General features: G+C 46.0%; 1 protein-coding gene across 1 annotated transcript in view; it reads left to right on the top strand.

Moving 5' to 3' along the window:
* LOC119963330 (uncharacterized protein C4orf45) overlaps positions 1 to 16,457 on the top strand; it is a 39,449-nt gene that overhangs the window by 20,523 nt on the left and 2,469 nt on the right. Inside the window, exons 3-4 of the mRNA XM_038792312.1 lie at positions 2,359 to 2,417; positions 12,572 to 12,731. Coding sequence (XP_038648240.1) covers positions 2,359 to 2,417; positions 12,572 to 12,731 — 219 coding nt within the window. The remainder of the gene's footprint in view (positions 1 to 2,358; positions 2,418 to 12,571; positions 12,732 to 16,457) is intronic.

Below are 16,457 nucleotides of genomic sequence, written 5' to 3'. Positions count from 1 at the left end.
ACAGAGCTGCTGGGGTAACTACTTGTTCATTAAAGCCTTCAATTGGACTACAATCTCGCTTCAATAGTGATTGATCGTGCACCAGGTATCCAGACCGCTTAGATTTTTGAATGATCTTTTATGAACGTGCTGAATTGTCAACTGTCTGAACATAAGTGTAAAATTGCAATTACAGAAGTGTATGCAGATATAGGGCATCATTTACCGGCTGCGTCCCACCAGAATCGGAACAGGACGTGGCCAGTAGATCCCGTGAGAGGTGTCTTCTGGGATTCCCAATGGTCGATACACTTCAAAAGACCTAACAAGATCTCATGAGATGTCGCGATCTGGGTCTCACCCACAATGGGCTGGACCAAGACTTGCAGAGTTTTAAAAAAAATGTCCAATTAAGGGACAATTTAGCATGGCCAATCCACGTACCCTGGGCATCTTTAAAAAAAATAAATTTAGAGTACCCAATTATTTTTTTTCCAATTAAGGGGCAATTTAGCAAAGATGTGCGGGTTAGGTGGATTGGCCAGGCTAAATTGCCCATAGTGTCCTAATAAAAGTAAGCTTAAGGGGGGGGGGTTGTTGGGTTACGGGTATAGGGTGGATACATGGGTTTGAGTAGGGTGATCATGGCTCGGCACAACATTGAGGGCCGAAGGGCCTGTTCTGTGCTGTACTGTTCTATGTTCTATGTTCTATGTTAGCGTGGCCAATCAATCTTACCTGCACATCTTTGGGATGTTGGGTAGAGGGAAGGGAATCCTCACTTTCCAACTTTCGCAAATCTCAACCTAAACTACAGTTATTCCTTTTACAGGTTCCATGTCTGACGCTCTCATTTTCCTTGTGCTCTCTTGCTGCTCTGTGGTTCTGTTTAAACTCTAGGGTCTGCTCCCTTTGTGCTTCTCATTCTCCTGACTCTCTCTCAAATCGTGTTGAGTTCTGCAGTTTGTTGACTGGTTTACCAAACATTCTTATTTTGGACTTCACTTTTTAAAAAAAAATTCCAAATAGGGGCAATTTAGCGTGGCCAATTCACCCATCCTGTACATCTTTGGGTTGTGGGGATGAGGCCCACGCAAACACGGGGAGAATGTGCAAACTGCACACGGTTAGTGACCGGGGGCCAGGATCGAACCCACGCCCTCGGTGCCGTGAGGCAGCAGTATTTGGACTTCATTGATACCACTGAACAAAGAATTCAGCGCAGAATCACTGTTACAAAGATGCATTTAACATTTTATAACACACACTTCAGGGGCAATTAAATGCTGCCTTTGAAAACAATGAAAACTGACTTTGATTGAATTGTCCTTTGCGGCATTGTTCTATCAAATATAGTTAATATGTGCATGCTGCAAATATATTTGTTAAACAATACTATTGGAATTCACTGCTGGTATTTTACAGCCACTCGCCACCTGACACCAATCTGTCTCCCATTTTATAGGATGGTGTTTTAAACCTTATTGGGGCCCTTGAGCAGCCCCAATTACTGGCAACTTATGTGTTTCATCCTGCCCCTGCTGCTATTTTCCCTGCAGCTGGGGAGTCCTATGCCAGTTGTGTAGCCGTGCAGCTTTTAGTGGGTGAGCTGGTTTCGAGCAAGTTTGGGAGCTGGTGGGAGGGTGGAAATTCTGTTGGGGGTCCTCCGTGTCCATGAGAGGTGCCCCCTGCCTGTTTACCCCACCTTTGACCCTCCCCTCCAGGCCTTCCTTCCATCTGCCTCATTCCCCTTGCTGGGGCTTGCCAGCTGATACCCCACACTTGCCTGAAGCCCGGCCTTCATCACCTTTTGGGGACTTACTGTTGTCCCAGCAGTGGCCACCATTCTCACCTGGCTGGCAGCTCTCTAAAGCAGGACTTCCGTTTAAGTGAACCTCATTTCCGACCAATTAAGGCTCCATGGGGCATTAAATAATAATCGCTTATTGTCACAAGTAGGCTTCAGCGAAATTACTGTGAAAAGCCCCTACTCGTCACATTCCGGCGCCTGTTCGGGGAGGCCGATACGGGAATTGAACCCGCGCTGCTGGCCTTGTTCTGCATTACAAGCCAGCAGTTTAGCTCACTGTGCTAAACCAGCCCCTTAGGCTATAGGGCAGGCAGTATTGGCTGGGATGTGTTCCCTGCTGACTTTTCGGGTGACAGATCAGGAAACCCCCCCCCCAAACCCTACACAAAAAATCCAAATATGAATTTCAGAATTTTTATAGATAAATCTTTTGTTTCTAACTTCATGAAAATATTCTCAGGTTCACCAAGCCGTTTCATCTTTGAGAGGTAGGTGTAACTCCAAATGTTTGAAACATAGCAAATATTAGTGCATTCTTCACCAGTTTTTTTCATGCTTTTCAATTTTAGCAAGGGGAATTCCGACAGCAGGCTCAAGACAAATTGACTCATCGGTACCAAAGTCCATGGTATGTATTTCTGGATGCAACATAAACATGTCTAGTACCTTGGATGAGGCTATCTAAAAACCAGATCCACAGGTTTTACCTAAAATGATTTGGGTTTCATTATTCTCAAGATTGGGGGTCAAAGTCCCAACCACCTACTCGGGAAGAAGTGTAATTTTATTGGTGTTTGTGAATCACTGCCATTTTGCATTGACAGGGTCATATTTATCCATCGCTTGTACCCCTGTGTTCTGGAAGCTGTACGAAATAATCTACACACTTCGAGAAACATATCTGGTTTTCATGTAAGACTTGAGAAATAAGAGTGTAACCTTTTGTTTCTGAGTACACCAGAAGAAATCATTGATTGTCTGCTTTGGAATTTATCCCCATTTCGACATCACCTCCCAGTCATTTCCTTGGCAAAAGGTTATCGGTGAAACTTGTTTCTGCGATTAGCATGAAAGTAGCGAATTGGCAACCGATTCTTCACCGCATCAGATCGTCTTCACATTATATGTGACAGGACGATAGTTCAAATTCTTTTTGGAGACTCGCTTCCTTTTAAACTTGGCTTGAAGTTGAAAATCTTGGCAATACTCCTACAAGTCAACTAAAAATAAAAACTGGGGCAGTGTACAACAGGGTGCCAATTTGCTACAAGCCTGTGCAGTGTTTGTAGCATAGACAAGTTTAATCCCTCCAGAATTCCATGCACCATCTCTTGTGTCTGAATGTGGCAGTTGCCAAATTGGCCTTAGGCTGATGGCTTCAGGTGCGTGTTCCAATTTCTCCCCATTGTTGTCGCTCATCCACAGAGCAGCATCATTATTTGGCAACACCAAACTTAAATGCAGGTTTTCCTCGTGGTATCCATAATGTATTGGACTCAAATTCCAGCTATAGTACTGGCATCTGCCCGTCAAGGCAGTATTTAACTTAGCCAGCACGAATCGTTTGAGTTCGCAGACTCTATGACTGAATTTTACATGCTTTCTGGTGTCTGGTGAGGAGCTGGAAGGACTCGTGAAATGGCAGTAAAAGATGACAGGAGAGAAGCCAGACATCATACCATTACCACAGGATATTTCCAATAAATGGAAGGGTAGCTGTGTGAACTCCCCCCAGGTAGAGGTAGGCAGCCAATTCAACCAATTAAGACATTTTATCGACCTTGGAATAGGCCCTCCCTTGCTAGGCGATGAGGTCACCTGGTAAACCATGGTGCGATCCTAGCGGTTTCCTGGGATGAGGAATCTTCCTGAATCTTCCACGTTCCATGGATTGGTGGTATAGGGTGTTCCCTGCATTCCAACACTTCAGCTGGAGGGTTCAACCCTCTGATCACTGGGGCCTACCTGTCTGGACCCAGCTTAGCAAAGAAAATTAACTTGAGCGATCGCACATAAGGTGGCTTCTGCTTGAGGTAAAGTTCTTTGGCCCTTGCTGCTCATTTCACGGGGGTATTGCAGGTGGAAAACATGATAGGATTGAAGAACTAGGTATTATCTTTCGGTGGGTAATGTCAAAGAGTTACCAGACAAGCAGTGTGTCGAATAAGGGGCACTCTTCGGAGCAGGAGGACGCGCGTGGTGGAGGGGAAAAGATGGTGGAGGGATCTGTGGCTTCATTGCCCACACAGTGGTCGATGGAGCAGCTAATCAAAATTCTCTTGGCCAAATTTAAGAAACAGGTTGGCAGCTTCAGAGGAACTGACGAGAGTGGCTGAGCCGATTCGAGCTACCCTGGAGAGATGGAGCAGAGACTGGAGGCGCAGAATGCGTCGATCCAGAATGTGGAGGAGATGGTGGCTGACTATGAGGATCGGATCACCTTTTTGGAGGCAGAAATGTAGTTGATGTCAGAGGGGCAGAGAAACTGAAGGAGAAGGTAGACGACCTTGAGAACTGCTCAAGGAGGCAGAATCAGAGGATTGTGGGGCTGCCTGAAGGCATTGAGGGAACAAGTACTGTGCAGTATGTGGTCAAGATGTTTGAGAAGTTGGTGGGAGAGGGGGTCCTTGACCACCCTCCTGAAGTGGATTGAGCTCATTGGTCATTAGAGGAAGCTGAGAATCAGGGAGCTCCCACGAGCAATCATCGTATGAATACCTGGATAAGGAAAAGATCCTGAGGTGGGCAAAGAAGACTCATAAATGTACCTGGGAAGGCCACACGGTCTGTATGGACCAAGACATGACAGCAGACTTCCAACAAGGCCAAGCCTGCTCTTTTCAGGAGCAAGGTATAATTTGGCATGATGTACCTGATGTGTCTGTGGGTCACGCATGGAGGAAATGATTATTACTTCAACATGCCAGATTGAGGAATCATGGACTGGGTGGTGTTCGAGGACTTTAGATTTTGGATGGGTTCACCTGCAATTGCTGGACTGTGGAAGCGTGCTCAGGGGGTGAGGGATTGTATGTTTTTGCATGCGGTTGTTATTTTTTGTTCTTTCGTACTCATTTTGTACCGTTAATGTGTAGAAGTAGAATTTTGTAACATTTGCCACCCCTCATTTGGAGGTAGGTATTGGGGGTATTCAGTACGAGTGAGGCATAGTGGGAGGCACTGGGGGGGGGGGGATGAAGGAGCTTGGTACTATGAGTTTGCAAGGAGGGGCTGGGGGAATACAGTGGTCCTGGTATAAATGTAGTTTGTTCTTAGCCTCAGGTGGGGGTCACCCTGTTAGCAGAAATGCTAGTTAAAGGAAGTGAAGTGGGGGGGGGGGGGGGGGGGGGGGGGGGTGATCCACGGCTGGCTATTTGGGGAATGGGTTGGGTCTTTTGATTTATTTGTTTTTGATTTGAGTTGGGATATTAACTCTGGAGTTTCTTTGTTGGGGATGGGGGAAGAGGATGGGAGGGGTTGAGCTGCTCATGTGGAAGGTTTTTTTATGGAGTAGTTGGATGGAGGGGGATGGAGTTGGCCACCTTCGGAATCCCAGGTGATGGGCAAGATGGGGGCCGGCCAAGTCCATTGAGATTTGGATATGTCTGATGTAAGGAGGGGGTGGGTGCAGACTGGTTCCATAGAAATAGCATGTGAGGGGACTGAATGGGCCAATCCAAAGGTGTCGTGTGTTTGGCCAATTTAGAGTAGCCAATCCACCTGCCCTGCACATCTTTGGGTTGTGGGGGCGAAACCCAGGTAAACCCGGGGAGAATGTGCAAACTCCACACGGACAGTGACCCAGAACCGGGATCGAACCTGAGACCTCGGCGCTGCGAGACTCTGTGTTTGCCCATTTAAAGAGGTCAAAGGCAGACATTGTTTGTATGCAGGAAACTCACCTGAGGGTTAAAGACCAAATGAGATTGAGGAAAGGGCAGGTGGGACAAGTATTCCACACGGGGTTGCATATGAAGGCGAAGGGGACTGCAGTGTTGATCAACAAGAGGGTGGCTTTCTCAGTGAGTAACATTCAGGGGTAGGTATGTAATGGTGAGAGGAACTTTTTTTTTATTCGTTCATTGGATGTGGGCATCGCTGGCTGGACCAGCATTTATTGCCCATCCCTGAGGACAGAGTAAACCACATTGCTGGGGATCTGGAGTCACATGTCAGCCAGATCAGGTAAGGATGACAAATTTCCTTTTCTAAAGGACATTAGTGAACCAGATGGGTTTTTACGACAAAGGTTTAATGGTCATCATTAGACTTTTAATTCCAGATTTTTATTGAATTCAAATTTCACCATCGGCCATGGTGGAATTCGAACTCCGGTCCCCAGAGCATTATTACCCTAAGTCTCTGGATTACTAGTTTAATGACAATACCACAATGCCACGCCTCCACGCATATGTCTATCCTCCTGATTGGGACGATGCGGACGTTGTGAAGAAAATGCTAGTGACGACAGCGGATGTAGGTACACATCAGTTGATTATTGGGGGTGTGGGGGGAGGGGGGGAGGGGTGGGGGTGGGTGGGGGGAGGGGTGGGGGGGGGTGGGGGGTGGGGGTGGGGGTGGGGGGGGGGGAGAATTTTAACACTGTGCTGGACCTAAGTTGGATCGGTCATGTCCCAAGTCTTTGAAGGTGTCTGGGGTGGCCAAGGAGTTGTTATGGTTCATGGAGCAGATGAGGGAGTGGATCCAGAGCAGTTTGGCCGCCCGAGGGGAAGGAATTTTCTTTTGTTTTTGCACGTGCATTAGATATACTACTGAATGGATTTTTCTGTAATGGATAAGATGTTGTTGGCAGGGGTGGTAGGATCGGAGAATTCAGCAACTGTTGTGTCGAACCACGTGCTGCGCATTGTGGATCTATGTGTGGAGAAGGGGGGCTCCCAGTGATCACAGTGGAGGTTGGATGTGGGACTGTTGGTGATAAGGGGGCACGTGTAAAAAGGTTGGAGTGCCTATAGGTACCTAAGTCGAGTTTAAGAAAAATGGAGATGTCTCTCCCTCAGTGTTTTGGGAAACGTTGAAGGCGGTAATGGGGGTGGGGGAACTAAAGTCGATTACGGCATACAGGGATAATGTAGAAAGGATAGAAAGGCAGAGGCTGGTTGAGGCCATTTTAGCAGTGGACAGACAGTACTCAACAACCCCTGAAGAAGGATTGTTCAAGGAGTGGAAGAAGCTCCAGATGGAGTTTGATCTTATGTCGATGGGAAAGGCAGTGGGGCAGTTGCGTAGGATTAGAGGGCATTTTATGAGCACGGGGAGAAGGCCAGTAGATTGCTCGTGCACCAGTTGAGGTGGCTGGCAGCGACGGCGTGGGAGATTGGGCAGATAAAGGACTCTAGGGACAGGCTGACCACTGAGCCAAGAACGGTGAATGGGGTGTTTTAAGCCTTCTGCTGGGGGCTGTATAGGTCAGAGCCCGAGGGAGGGGGGGGGGGGGGGGGGGGGTGATCGTCAAGTTCAATACCATCTTCCCTCCATTTACCTTGATCCCTTTAGCCCTAAGAGCTATGTCTAATTCCTTCTTGAAATTACATAATGTTTTGTCTTAACTACCTTTTGTAAATTCCATAGATTCACCACTCTCTGGGTGAAGAAATTTCTCCTCACCTCAGTCCTAAAACATTTACAGCTTGTCCTCAAACTATGAGTGGGCGGTACAGTAGCACAGTGGTTAGCACTGTTGATTTGCTGTGCCAGGGACCTGGGTTCGATTCCCGGCTTGGGTCACTGCGCAGAGTTTGCACCTTTTCCCGTGTCTGCGTGGGTTGCCTCCAGGTGCTCCGGTTTCCTCCCACAAGTCTTGAAAGACGTGCTTGTTAGGTGAATTGGGCATTCTGAATTCTCCCTCAGTTTACCCGAAAAGGCGGCGTAGTGTGGCGACTCGGGGATTTTCACAGTAAGTTAATTGCAGTTTTGATTTAAGCCTGCTTGTGACACTAATAAAGATTATTATTAAGACCCCTAGTTCTGGACTCCCCCACCATCGGGAACATTCTTTCTCAATCTACGCTGCCTAATCCAGTTAAAATTTTGTAAGTTTCTATGAGATCCCCTCTCACTCTTCTAAACTCCAATGAATATAATCCTAAGAGGCTTAGTTTGTCCTCATATGACAATCCCGCCATCCCAGGAATCAGCCTGGGAAACCTTTGCTGCACTCCCCCCATAGCAAGAACATCCTTCCTCAGATAAGGACACCAAAACTGTGCACAGTACTCCAGGTGTGGCCTCACCAATGCCCTATATAATTACAGTAAAAAAAACTCTTCCTTTTTTCAAATCCTCTTGCTATGAAGGCCAACATATCATTTGCCCTCTTTACTGCCGGCTGTATCTGCGTGCTTACTTTCAGCGACTGATGGACGAGGATACCAAGGTCTCTCTCAATTTACACATTCAAATATTAATCTGCCTTCGTATTTTTGCAACCAAAGTGAACAACCTCACATTTATCCACATTATGCTGTATCTGCCATGCATGTGCCCACTCATTCAGCCTGTCCAAACCCCACTAAAGCATCTCTGCATCCTCCTGTCATCCAACTTTGTAACGTCGGAAAATTTGGAGATACTACATTTAGTTCCCTTGTCCAAAAACATTAATATATAACGTGAACAGTTGGGGCCCTAGCACAGATCCCTACGGTACCCCACTAGTCACTGCCTGCCAATCAGAGAAAGACCCATTTATTCCAACTTTTTGCTTCCTGTTTGCTAACCAGCTTTCTATCCATCTCAAGACATCATCTGTAATCCCATGCACTTTAACTTTACATAGTAATCTGAGTTGGGGCCTTTGCTAGTGGAAATGTTTAATGATGTGTTGGAGAAAGGGGAGCTCCTGCTCATGTTGTCACAAGCCTCAATTTCGCTCATTTTGAAGATCCGGAGGAATGTGGGTCTTGTCGACTGATATTGCTTTTGAACATGGATGCAAAACTTTTAGGCAAGGTGTTGGCAACATGCCTGGAGGATTGTGTGCCGGATGATAGTTTCCATCAAATAAGGAGGTTGTTGAATGTGGGGATTCCCTTATGGGTCAGGAAATGGAGGTGATAACATCCATGGACGTGGAGAAGGCGTTTGACCAGATGGAATGAAGTATCTACTTGAAGTGCTGAGACTGTTTGGTTTTGGACCGGAGTTTGTTGGCTGGATTAGGATGTTGTACAGGGCCCACATGGCAAGTGTGCGCATGAGTACTATGAATTCGGAATAATTTTGTTTGCATCAGAGAACAAAGCAGGGGTGTTCACTGTCCCATTCATTTTTTGCATTGGTGATTGAGCCATTGGCAATGGCATTTAGGGCTTCAATGGAATGGAGAGGAATAGAGATAGGTGGAGCATCAAATGTCCCTATGTGCAGATGATCTGCTGCATATTACAGACCCGGTTTCTAGTCAGATAGGATTATAGGAGTACTGATGAAATTTGGTTAGTTTTCAGGGTATAAGCTCAATGTGGGAATGAGTGACGCGTTCCCGGTCAATGTCCAGCTACAGGGGAGGGAATTGGAGAAGTTGCCGTTTCGGTTGGTTAGGTCGGGTTTTCGTTATCTAGGAATACAGGTGGTACATAGTTGGGCTCAGTTGCATAACTTGAATTTAGCTAATTTGGTGGATGGGGTGAAGGAGCATTTTAGGAGGTGAGATGTTCTACCACTGTCACTAGCAGGGCGGGTCCAGACTGTGAAGATGATGGTACTCTTGAAGAGTTTGTTTATGTTTCAGAATCTCCCGATTTTCCTGCCAAAATCTTTTTTTGGGAGGGTAAACAGAATGATTTTGGACTTTATATGGATGGGTAAGGTACCTAGGATTAGGAAGGTATTCTTAGAGAGGGACAGGCGGACGGGCGGCATGGCATTGCCGAGTTTGCTGAATTATTATTGAATTATTGGGCAGGGAACATTGAGAAGATCTGGAAGTTGATTGTGGAGGAGGAGTCGGTGTGGAGGAGGTCTCATGCTGGACGACAGGTTTGAGGGCACTGGTGATGGCACCTCTTCCATTCTCGCCGGTGAAATACTCCACAAATCCCATGGTGGTTGCCTCATTTAAGGGTGTGGAATCAGTTCAGGCAACATTTTGAAATAGAGGGAATGTTGCTGTAGATTTATCCCAGCGGAGTCGGATTCAACATTCAGGACTTGGGAGCGGGAGGGGATCTGTTCGTGGATGGCAGGTTTGCAGAGTTCGGAGGGCTGGTAGAGAAGTTTCAATTGCCGAAGGGGAATGTGTTTTGGTATCTGCAGATCAGGGATTTTGTGAGGAAGGAGCTGATTACTTTCCCCCAGTTGCCGCCCCCTTTATTACTCAAAAAGATTGTGCCTGAGATCGAGATAGGGGAGGGCAAGGTCTCCGATATTTAGAGGCAGTTAATGGAACGGGAGCAGGCCTTGTTGGAGGAGATAAAATGGAAGTAGAAGGTGGAGCTGGTTGGTGGATTTGAAGGGGGGTTTGGAACGAGGCCTTGCTAGGATAAATTTGACGTCTCGTGTGCAAGATTGAGTTTAATGCAATTTAAGGTGATACACAGGATGCACACATGACAAAGTCGTGAATAATAATACTAATAATCTTTATTAGTGTCACAAATAGGGGCTGATTTAGCACAGTGGGCTAAATAGCTGGCTTTTAAAGCAGACCCAGGCAGGCCAGCAGCGCAGGTTCAATTCCCGTATCAACCTCCCCGAATAGGCGTCGGAATGCGGCGACTAGGGACTTTTCACAATAACTTAATTGAAGCCTACTTGTGACAATAAGCGATTTTCATTTTCATTTTTCACAAGTTGGCTTACATTAACACTGCAATGAAGTTGCGCACGAGTCATTTTTTTTGCCCGGAGTTAGGGCAGCACGGTGGCGCAGTGGTTAGGACTGCTGCCTCACGGCGCCGAGGTCCCAGGTTCGATCCCGGCCCTGGATCACTCTCCGTGTGGAGTTTGCACATTCTCCCTGTGTTCGCGTGGGTTTCACCCCCACAACCCAAAGATGTGCAGGTTAGGTGGATCGGCCACGCTAAATTGCCACTTAATTGGAAAAATATTAATTGGATACCCTAAATTTTTTTTTTTTTAAATTTCCCTGGAAGTGGAGAATAGATGTGGGCGATGCTCAAGAGGGCCCGCAAACCACACACGCATGTTTGGGTCTTGACCGAATTTGGTGACGTTTTGGGAGTCTTGTCGGAGATTTTAGGGGTAAGGTGGCCCTGAGCCCGTGGACGGTGATATTTGGGGTTTTGGAGGATCTGGGAGCACAGGTGGGGAGAGAGGCTGAGGTCTTGGCCATTGCCTCCTTGATAGCCCATAGCACGATCTTATTAGGGTGGTGGGCTGGGGAGCTGCCCAAGGCAGGGAGTTGGGTTAGAGACCTGGCAGAATTACTGCATCTGGAGAAAGTAAAGTTTGCCATTAGGGGGTCAGAGGAGGGGTTCACTCGATGGAGGTTGTTCATCTCCTTCTCGGTGGAGGTTGTGGTTGTTTATCTCCTTCTTTAAGGACTGGTAAATGCTAGTGGGTGGGTGGGGGGGTGTGTGTGCTACAAAGGCGGGGCGGGGGGGGGAAGAAGAGGTGGTTTTGTTAGTTAATTTTCTTTTGTGTTATTGTATTTTAGCTATTAAATGCGGAAAGTGGGGTTTAAGGTGGACAGGTTTTTGTTTTGAGAAAATGGCCTAAAGATGGTTGTATTGCATTGCGTGCTTTGTATATAAAATGAAAATGCCTTGAATCAAATATTTAAAAAAAAGGAAAATAAACTTAACTGTCCTTCAAATACATGTCAACATCGAGGCACCTTATTCAAGGTCTCCAAGGCGAAGGGTTTAGATCCCAATGCTCTGGTTAGATCATGGGAATGCATATTAGAGTGAGACTAGCTGTCTCACTTTGATATGCAGATTTGCTTTTTAAAAAAAATTTAGAGTATCCAATTCATTTTTTCCAATTAAGGGACAATTTAGTGTGGCCGATCCACCTACTCTGCACATTTTTGGGTTGTGGGCAAAACCCACGCAAACACGGGGAGAATGTGCAAACTACACACGGGCAGTGACCCTGAGCCGAGATCGAACCTGGGACCTCGGCGCCGTGAGGCAGCAGCACTAACCACTGCGCTGCCTGTAGATTTGCTAACAAGTGATCCGCCCGAAATGAGCGGGATTCACATCGCAATGTCCAACAAGATTGCGTTAGATTTCGAGTGACGTGGCAAGCTGGGTCGATCTCGCAAGAGGCATAATGCGGCCGGGCCGGCCCCATGGTATCTAATAAAGTGAAAACAGCTAATTATCTAACATGCAATCATAAAATCCCTACAGTGCAGAAGGCGAACATTTGCCCCATTGAGTCTGCACTGACCCTCTGAAAGAGAACTATCCCACTCCACCCTACCTCTCCTCCCTATCCCCATAACCCTGTAATCTAACCTGCACATCCCTGGGCACTAAGCGACAATTTAGCATGGCCAATCCAACTAACCTGCACATCTTTGTACTGTGTGAGTAAACCAGAGCACCCAGAGGAAATCCAGACAGACACGGGGAGAACGTGCAAACTCCACACTTACAGTCACCCAAGGCCGGAATTGAACCCAGGACCCTGGCGCTGTGAGGCAGCGCTAACTGTGCCACCGTGCCACCCACTTGTTACAGTCATGATACAATTTTGATAAATATTGCCCAATTTGAGATTGGATGAGCTATTTTATTTTTTAAATTCAGCTGTTGAAAAATACTAACTTGATCTCTAAATTGTCAGGCAACCACCTCCACCTGTCCTTGATCAGAAAACACTTGGAAGAGCTTTTCTGGCATGGCCCATTAAAAGGTTGAGAGAGCGTGGAGAATGTGTATGGCGTAAAAAAGCTGCAGTGAGCCCATTTTGCGAAAATGGAAATGAACCACTTTATAAAATTCAGGTACGTATTTGATTATGACGAAGAATGTCAATTTGCTTGCTTATCCACAGATTTATGACTGATGGGAAAATGGATGGAATTTCAGAACTTGATTCCAAAAACTGTGGCCAAAATCACAGAATTTAAAAAAAAAAAATGGAATTTTGCTTATTTGGTCAAAATGTATCCATGGCCCTGATTATGACTGAAACAGTAAAAGAACTTGCTCATTTTCAGTGACCAGAACCCTGTATCACAGTTAGATTGAAGGAGGGAGGAGAGAAGGAAAATAGGGGCAGGGGGAGTAGGGCGTTGACACAATTGTTATGATTTTTTTGCTTCTGGTATTAATATTTTAATTGTGTACAGATACAGCTGGAAATGGATTTCCCACTCAGTTCCTCAGTCAAGGAATGCTTCATGATCCAAGGTCATGGCATCTCAGGAGATTTGTGCCTGAATTCCCAATATTCACTCCTGGCCACTGGCAAGCAAGCAACTTTGTAAAATTGCTCAGAATTTGAATAAATACATGGACAATATGCTGAAAAACAATTTGGCCTTATACGTGGATAATCTATCTGCAGCTTCCAAATATAATGAAGTGGGCGCACCCAGAATACTTCACTATTATTGTACCATCTATTTTGCATTTGTTTGTGATAACAAGGATTGTCACGAGTTCTAGCTTGAAAATCTTGTCATTTGTCCCACCAGTTCCAAAATGAGTAACGTTTATTGGGAAAGTGCTAATCTTGAGATGCATTTTTTTAAAAAAATGCCATATAATAGTTTAGTTTCAATTTTGTGCAATACCAAAATTTAGATGAGGAAAAAAAGCACAAATCAGAGGGAAAATGATTTCTGATACCTCCGGCGATACCTTCAGTGAAGCTGATCAGTAGCGTTTGTTGCTCTTTTATCTTTATTAATAAAGAACCACAAGACACAAGTACGTTCCGTGTATTGGATAATTAAAAAAATATATAAATTTAGAATACCCAATTCATTTTTTCCAATTAAGGGGCAATTTAGCATGGCCAATCTGCCTAGCCTGCACATAGAACATAGAACATAGAACGATACAGCGCAGTACAGGCCCTTCGGCCCTCGATGTTGCACCGACATGGAGAAAAAAAAAACTAAAGGCCATCTAACCTACACTATGCCCTTATCATCCATATGCTTATCCAATAAATTTTTAAATGCCCTCAATGTTGGCGAGTTCACTACTGTTGCAGGTAGGGCATTCCACGGCCTCACCACTCTTTGCGTAAAAAACCCACCTCTGACCTCTGTCCTATATCTATTACCCCTCAATTTAAGGCTATGTCCCCTCGTGCTAGCCACCTCCATCCGCGGGAGAAGGCTCTCGCTGTCCACCCTATCTAACCCTCTGATCATTTTGTATGCCTCTATTAAGTCACCTCTTAACCTTCTTCTCTCTAACGAAAACAACCTCAAGTCCATCAGCCTTTCCTCATAAGATTTTCCCTCCATACCAGGCAACATCCTGGTAAATCTCCTCTGCACCCGTTCCAAAGCTTCCACGTCCTTCCTATAATGAGGCGACCAGAACTGTACGCAATACTCCAAATGCGGCCGTACCAGAGTTTGGTACAGCTGCATCATGACCTCATGGCTCCGGAACTCAATCCCTCTACCAATAAAGGCCAACACACCATAGGCCTTCTTCACAACGCTATCAACCTGGGTGGCAACTTTCAGGGATCTATGTACATGGACACCGAGATCCCTCTGCTCATCCACACTACCAAGAATTTTACCATTAGCCAAATATTCCGCATTCCTGTTATTCTTTCCAAAGTGAATCACCTCACACTTCTCCACATTAAACTCCATTTGCCACCTCTCAGCCCAGCTCTGCAGCTTATCTATGTCCCTCTGTAACCTGCAACATCCTTCCGCACTGTCTACAACTCCACCGACTTTAGTGTCGTCTGCAAATTTACTCACCCATCCTTCTGCGCCCTCCTCTAGGTCATTTATAAAAATGACAAACAGCAACGGCCCCAGAACAGATCCTTGTGGTACGCCACTCGTAACTGAACTCCATTCTGAACATTTCCCATCAACTACCACTCTCTGTCTTCTTTCAACTAGCCAATTTCTGATCCACATCTCTAAATCACCCTCAATCCCCAGCCTCCGTATTTTCTGCAATAGCCGACCGTGGGGAACCTTATCAAACGCTTTACTGAAATCCATATACACCACATCAACTGCTCTAACCCTCGTCTACCTGTTCAGTCACCTTCTCAAAGAACTCGATAAGGTTTGTGAGGCATGACCTACCCTTCACAAAACCATGCTGACTATCCCTAATCATATTATTCCTATCTAGATGATTATAAATCGTATCTTTTATAATCCTCTCCAAGACTTTACCCACCACAGACGTGAGGCTCACCGGCCTATAGTTACCGGGGTTATCTCTACTCCCCTTCTTGAACAAAGGGACCACATTTGCTATCCTCCAGTCCTCTGGCACTATTCCTGTAGCCAATGATGACCTAAAAATCAAAGCCAAAGGCTCAGCAATCTCTTCCCTGGCTTCCCAGAGAATCCTAGGATAAATCCCATCCGGCCCCGGGGACTTATCTATTTTCACCTTGTCCAGAATTGCCAACACTTCTTCCCTACGCACCTCAATGCCATCTATTCTAATAGCCTGGGTCTCAGCATTCTCCTCCTCAATATTATCTTTTTCTTGAGTGAATACTGACGAAAAGTATTCATTTAGTATCTCGCTTATCTCCTCAGCCTCCACACACAACTTCCCACCACTGTCCTTGACTGGCCCTACTCTTACCCTAGTCATTCTTTTATTCCTGACATACCTATAGAAAGCTTTTGGGTTTTCCTTGATCCTACCTGCCAAAGACTTCTCATGTCCCCTCCTTGCTCGTCTCAGCTCTCTCTTTAGATCCTTCCTCGCTTCCTTGTAACTATCAAGCGCCCCAACTGAAACTTCACGCCTCATCTTCACATAGGCCTCCTTCTTCCTCTTAACAAGAGATTCCACTTCTTTGGTAAACCACGGTTCCCTCGCTCGACCCCTTCCTCCCTGCCTGACTGGTACGTACTTATCAAGAACATGCAATAGCTGTTCCTTGAACAAGCTCCACATATCCAGTGTGCCCAACCCTTGCAGCCTACTTCTCCAACCAACACATCCTAAGTCATGTCTAATGGCATCATAATTGCCCTTCCCCCAGCTATAACTCTTGCTCTTCGGCTCTTCAACATCTTCGGGTTGTGGGGGCGAAACCCTTGCAAACCAGGGGAGAATGTGCAAACTCCACACGGACAGTGACCCAGAGCCGGGATCGAACCTGGGACCTCGGCGCCGTGAGGCAGCAGTGCTAACCGTTGTGCCACCATGCTGCCCTGTGTATTGGATAAATGACCACACAACCAGTATATTAATCCAATTATTGTTTATTATTAAACACAGGCTTGGTTCTATGCATAATAATCTACATGTGGCTGCACATTAAACTATACCCAACAGTTTAAATTACCTTTACTTAACTTTCAAGACACATTCTCCCCATGTATGCGTGGGTTTCACCCCCACAACGCAAAGATGTGCAGGGTAGGCGGATTGGCCACGCTAAATTACCCCTTAATTGGAAAAAATTATTGGGTACTCTGAATTTATTTTAAAAAACACTTTCAAGTGACCGACTCTGTGCAGGTTAGACAAGGCCTTTGTCTGAAACC

Source organism: Scyliorhinus canicula, chromosome 3 (genome assembly GCF_902713615.1).
Source record: "Scyliorhinus canicula chromosome 3, sScyCan1.1, whole genome shotgun sequence".
Lineage (NCBI taxonomy): Eukaryota > Metazoa > Chordata > Chondrichthyes > Carcharhiniformes > Scyliorhinidae > Scyliorhinus > Scyliorhinus canicula.
This window is presented reverse-complemented; position numbering and strand designations above follow the sequence as displayed.